Source organism: Anneissia japonica, unplaced genomic scaffold (genome assembly GCF_011630105.1).
Source record: "Anneissia japonica isolate Jap-2015-1 unplaced genomic scaffold, ASM1163010v1 scaffold287720_len810639_cov167, whole genome shotgun sequence".
Lineage (NCBI taxonomy): Eukaryota > Metazoa > Echinodermata > Crinoidea > Comatulida > Comatulidae > Anneissia > Anneissia japonica.
In genome coordinates this window covers 828,103-834,541 of record NW_022736945.1, presented here as the reverse complement: position 1 = coordinate 834,541, position 6,439 = coordinate 828,103, and the positions used below count along the sequence as shown (strand labels likewise).

The following is a 6,439-nucleotide window of genomic DNA, read 5'->3' as shown; positions in this document are numbered from 1 at the left end:
GGCGCCTCAACGACACAAGAATCGACTACAGGTGCATCGACTACACAAAGTCCTACATCAACAGAAGAATCAACAACAGCAGACCAATCGACGAAAATTGCCTCAACTACACAACAATCAACAACAGTTGAGTCAACATCTATAGATGATTCAACGACAAGACTGTCAACCACACAGCAATTTTCAACAGACAAGTCGACTACACAACAATCAACTTCAAGAGAGTCGACAACAGAAGATTTGACAAGCGAAGAGTTAACTACTATTATGTCAACTACAAAGCAATCAACAACAGAGGACTCGACTATCGGAGACGGATCAACTACTGGCGCCTCAACGACACAAGAATCGACTACAGGAGCATCGACTACACAAAGTCCTACATCAACAGAGGAATCAACAACTGCAGACCAATCGACGACAATTGCCTCAACTACACAACAATCAACAACAGTTGAGTCAACATCTATAGATGATTCAACGACAAGACTGTCAACCACACAGCAATTTTCTACAGACAAGTCGACTACACAACAATTAACTTCAAGAGAGTCGACAACAGAAGATTTGACAAGCGATGAGTTAACTACTATTATGTCAACTACAAAACAATCAACAACAGAGGACTTGACTACAGGAGACGGATCAACTACTGGCGCCTCAACGACACAAGAATCGACTACAGGTGCATCGACTACACAAAATCCTACATCAACAGAACCGTCAACAGAAGAATCAACAACAGACGACCAATCGACGACAGTTCCCTCAACTACACAACAATCAACAACAGTTGAGTCAACATCTATAGATGATGCAACGACAAGACTATCAACCACAGAGCAATTTTCAACAGACAAGTCGACTACACAACAATCAACTTCAAGAGAGTCGACAACAGAAGATTTGACAAGCGAAGAGTTAACTACTATTATGTCAACTACAAAGCAATCAACAACAGAGGACTCGACTACAGGAGACGGATCAACTACTGGCGCCTCAACGACACAAGAATCGACTACAGGTGTATCGACTAGACAAATTCCTACATCAACAGAGGAATCAACAACTGCAGACCAATCGACGACAATTGCCTCAACTACACAACAATCAACAACAGTTGAGTCAACATCTATAGATGATTCAACGACAAGACTGTCAACCACACAGCAATTTTCTACAGACAAGTCGACTACACAACAATTAACTTCAAGGGAGTTGACAACAGAAGATTTAACAAGCGATGAATTAACTACTATTATGTCAACTACAAAACAATCAACAACAGAGGACTCGACTACAGGAGACGGATCAACTACTGGCGCCTCAACGATACAAGAATCGACTACAGGTGCATCGACTACACAAAATCCTTCATCAACAGAACCGTCAACAGAAGAATCAACAACAGACGACCAATCGACGACAGTTCCCTCAACTACACAACAATCGACAACAGTTCAGTCAACATCTATAGATGATTTAACGACAAGACTGTCAACCACACAGCTATTTTCTACAGACAAGTCGACTCCACAACAATCACAACAATCAACTTCAAGGGAGTCGACAACAGAAGATTTAACAAGCGAAGAGTTAACTACTATTACGTCAACTACAAAACAATCAACAACAGAGGACACGACTACAGAAGACGGATCAACTACTGGCGCCTCAACGACACAAGAATCGACTACAGGTGCATCGACTACAAAAAATCCCACATCAACAGAAGAATCAACAACGGCAGACCAATCAACGACAATTTCCTCAACTACACAACAATCAACAACAGTTGAGTCAACATCTATAGATGATTTAATGACAAGACTGTCAACCACACAGCAATTTTCTACAGACAAGTCGACTACACAACAATCAACTTCAAGGGAGTCGACAACAGAAGATTTAACAAGCGAAGAGTTAACTACTATTACGTCAACTACAAAACAATCAACAACAGAGGACTCGACTACAGAAGACGGATCAACTACTGGACTCGACTACAGGAGACGGATCAACTACTGGCGCCTCAACGACACAAGAATCGACTACAGGTGCATCGACTACACAAAATCCCACATCAACAGAAGAATCAACAACGGCAGACCAATCGACGACAATTTCTTCAACTACACAACAATCAACAACAGTTGAGTCAACATCTATAGATGATTCAACGACAAGACTATCAACCACACAGCAATTTTCTACAGACAAGTCGACTACACAACAATCAACTTCAAGAGAGTCGACAACAGAAGATTTAACAAGCGAAGAGTTAACTACTATTATGTCAACTACAAAACAATCAACAACAGAGGACTCGACTACAGGAGACGGATCAACTACTGGCGCCTCAACGACACAAGAATCAACTACAGGTGCATCGACTACACAAAATCCCACATCAGCAAACGAATCAACAACGGCAGACCAATCAACGACAATTTCCTCAACTACACAACAATCAACAACAGTTGAGTCAACATCTATAGATGATTCAACGACAAGACTGTCAACCTCACAGCAATTTTCAACAGACAAGTCGACTACACAACAATCAACATCAATAATGTCGACAACAGAAGATTTGACAAGCGAAGTGTTAACTACTATTATGTCAACTACAAAACAATCAACAACAGAGGACTCGACTACAGGAGACGGATCAACTACTGGCGCCTCAACGACACAAGAATCGACAACAGGTGCATCAACTACACAAAGTCCTACATCAACAGAGGAATCAACAACAGCAGACCAATCGACGACAATTGCCTCAACTTCACAACAATCAACAACAGTTGAGTCAACATCTATAGATGATTCAACGACAAGACTGTCAACCACACAGCAATTTTCAACAGACAAGTCGACTACACAACAATCAACTTCAAGAGAGTCGACAACAGAAGATTTGACAAGCGAAGAGTTAACTACTATTATGTCAACTACAAAGCAATCAACAACAGAGGACTCGACTACAGAAGACGGATCAACTACTGGCGCCTCAACGACACAAGAATCGACTACAGGTGCATCGACTACACGAAATCCTGCATCAACAGAAGAATCAACAACAGCAGACCAATCGACGACAGTTGCCTCCACTACACAACAATCGACAACAGTTGAGTCAACATCTATAGATGATTCAACGACAAGATTGTTAACCACACAGCAATTTTTTACAGACAAGTCGACTACACAACAGTCAACTTCAAGAGAGTCGACAACAGAAGATTTAACAAGCGAAGAGTTAACTACTATTATGTCAACTACAAAACAATCAACAACAGAGGACTCGACTACAGGAGACGGATCAACTACTAGCGCCTCAACGACACAAGAATCTACTACAGGTGCATCGACTACACAAAGTCCTACATCAAAAGAGGAATCAACAACAGCAGACCAATCGACGACAATTGCCTCAACTACACAACAATCAACAACAGTTGAGTCAACATCTATAGATGATTCAACGACAAGACTGTCACCCACACAGCAATTTTCTACAGACAAGTCGACTACACAACAATCAACTTCAAGAGAGTCTACAACAGAAGATTTAACAAGCGAAGAGTTAACTACTATTCCGTCAACTACAAAACAATCAAGAACAGAGGACTCGACTACAGGAGACGGATCAACTACTGGAGTGTCAACGACACAAAAATCGACTACAGTTGCATCGACTACACAAAATCCTACATCAACAGAACCGTCAACAGAAGAATCTACAACAACAGACCAATCAACGACATTTGCCTCAACTACACAACAATCGACAACAGTTGAGTCAACATCTAAAGATGATTCAACGAGAAGAATGTCAACCACACAGCAATTTTCTACAGACAAGTCGACTACACAACAATCAACTTCAAGAGAGTCGACAATAGAAGATTTAACAATCAAAGAGTTAACTACTATTACGTCAACTACAAAACAATCAACAACAGAGGACTCGACTACAGGAGACGGATCAACTACTGGAGCGTCAACGACACAAGAATCGACTACAGGTGCATCGATTACACGAAATCCTTCATCAACAGAAGAATCAACAACAGCAGACCAATCGACGACAGTTGCCTCAACTACACAACAATCGACAACAGTTGAGTCAACATCTATAGATGATTCAACGACAAGACTGTCAACCACACAGCAATTTTCTACAGACAAGTCGACTACACAACAATTAACTTCAAGAGAGTCGACAACAGAACATTTAACAAGCGAAGAGTTAACTACTATTATGTCAGCTACAAAACAATCAACAACAGAGGACTCGACTACAGGAGACGGATCAACTACTGGAGCGTCAACGACACAAGAATCGACTACAGGTGCATCGACTACACGAAATCCTGCATCAACAGAAGAATCAACAACAGCAGACCAATCGACGACAGTTGCCTCAACTACACAACAATCGACAACAGTTGAGTCAACATCTATAGATGATTCAACAACAAGATTGTCAACCACACAGCAATTTTCTACAGAGAAGTCGACTACACAACAGTCAACTTCAAGAGAGTCGACAACAGAAGATTTAACAAGCGAAGAGTTAACTACTATTATGTCAACTACAAAACAATCAACAACAGAGGACTCGACTACAGGAGACGGATCAACTACTAGCGCCTCAACGAAACAAGAATCGACTACAGGTGCATCGACTACACAAAGTCCTACATCAAAAGAGGAATCAACAACAGCAGACCAATCGACGACAATTGCCTCAACTACACAACAATCAACAACAGTTGAGTCAACATCTATAGATGATTCAACGACAAGACTGTCAACCACACAGCAATTTTCTACAGACAAGTCGACTACACAACAATCAATTTCAAGAGAGTCGACAACAGAAGATTTAACAAGCGAAGAGTTAACTACTATTCCGTCAACTACAAAACAATCAAGAACAGAGGACTCGACTACAGGAGACGGATCAACTACTGGAGCGTCAACGACACAAAAATCGACTACAGTTGCATCGACTACACAAAATCCTACATCAACAGAACCGTCAACAGAAGAATCTACAACAACAGACCAATCAACGACATTTGCCTCAACTACACAACAATCGACAACAGTTAAGTCAACATCTATAGATGATTCAACGAGAAGACTGTCAACCACACAGCAATTTTCTACAGACAAGTCGATTACACAACAATCAACTTCAAGAGAGTCTACAACAGAAGATTTAACAAGCGAAGAGTTAACTACTATTACGTCAACTAAAAAACAATCAACAACAGAGGACTCGACTACAGAAGACGGATCAACTACTGGTGCTTCAGTGACACAAGGATCAACTACAGGTGCATCGACTACACAAAATCCCACATCAACAGAAGTATCAACAACGGCAGACCAATTGACGCCAATTGACAAGTCGACTACACAACAGTCAACTTCAAGAGAGTCGACAACAGAAGATTCAACAAGCGAAGAGTTAACTACTACTATGTCAACTACAAAACAATCAACTTCAAATGAGTCGACAACGAAATATTGAATGACAACAGATCAATCGACTAAAAGTGCAACAACCACAGAACAATCAACCGAGGAGGAATTGACAACAGTAGATAGGTTAACCACAGGCGCGTCAACGATAAAAGACTCATCTACAGGTGCATCAACTACACAACAATCAACAAAGGAGTTGACAACGGAAGAAATAAAAACAGCAGACCAATCCACTACTCATCAAACAACAACTGAGGAAGTTGATAATGAAAAACCATTTATTGTTGTCTGTAATGATGAAGGCATTCGTCAGGGAACAGACATCGGCCTTAGTACGGCGCTAGTGACATGGATTGAACCAAATGTTACAGACAATTCAGGTTTTGATAGACTTGCTATTACGAGTAATTACCAATCAGGTGTAGTCCTCGCTGTAGGCTTTTATAATGTAACGTACACATATTCCGATATAGCAGGAAACAATGCTACCTGTACATTCAGTGTAGAAGTGTATGGTAAGTTTAAAAACAGAAATCTTTTTGAATGTTTGTAAATGAGCACTGTTTCTTTCATTTAATTGTGTGCTTAAAAATCGTAACAGTGCTTCTAATTATTTAATATAATAAATACATAATAAAAAATTGAAATATTAGAAAAAAGATGTACTTAAACACAGGAACAAAAGATGTTATTTTATTAGGCATAGCTCGTATTATAATAGGTGTCTGTTGTCTAAAGGGTATGACAAAAGAAACTTGAAACTTAAACTTGCCTTGATAGCGAGAAGATGCAGGTTTGATACTATTTGTTATACTAAATAATGGGAACTTTTCATTGAAGGACTGTGCTTGATACCATTATAGAATCCCTGTCTCTTATACACATCTAGATGTGTATAAGAGACAGGCGAAGAGTTAACTACTATTATGTCAACTAC

The 6,439-nt window shown here is 40.1% G+C and overlaps 3 protein-coding genes across 3 annotated transcripts in view; all 3 read left to right on the top strand.

Annotated features, from left to right (window-relative positions):
* Nucleotides 1-6: 6 nt before the first annotated feature.
* Nucleotides 7-2,157, top strand: LOC117117013 (cell wall protein DAN4-like; the record flags this gene model as incomplete). The annotated part of the gene is made up of 1 exon (XM_033261183.1): nt 7-2,157. A coding segment is annotated over one exon (2,151 nt), but the record flags the coding sequence as incomplete, so codon positions are not given.
* A 15-nt stretch (nt 2,158-2,172) lies between these two features.
* On the top strand, nt 2,173-5,548 carry LOC117117011 (putative GPI-anchored protein pfl2). Its single transcript, XM_033261182.1, has one exon. It carries the CDS (start codon nt 2,294-2,296, stop codon nt 5,546-5,548), a length of 3,255 nt encoding a protein of 1,084 aa, XP_033117073.1. The 5' UTR covers nt 2,173-2,293.
* Nucleotides 5,431-6,439, top strand: part of LOC117117010 — a 14,331-nt gene continuing 13,322 nt past the window's right edge. The window contains exon 1 of the mRNA XM_033261181.1: nt 5,431-6,017. Coding sequence (XP_033117072.1) covers nt 5,549-6,017 — 469 coding nt within the window. The 5' untranslated portion in view covers nt 5,431-5,548. The remainder of the gene's footprint in view (nt 6,018-6,439) is intronic.

Bases quoted from the DNA above. Each gene is read 5' to 3' on its own strand.
- LOC117117011 (XM_033261182.1), top strand. From the start codon at position 2,294: ATGTCAACTACAAAACAATCAACAACAGAGGACTCGACTACAGGAGAC.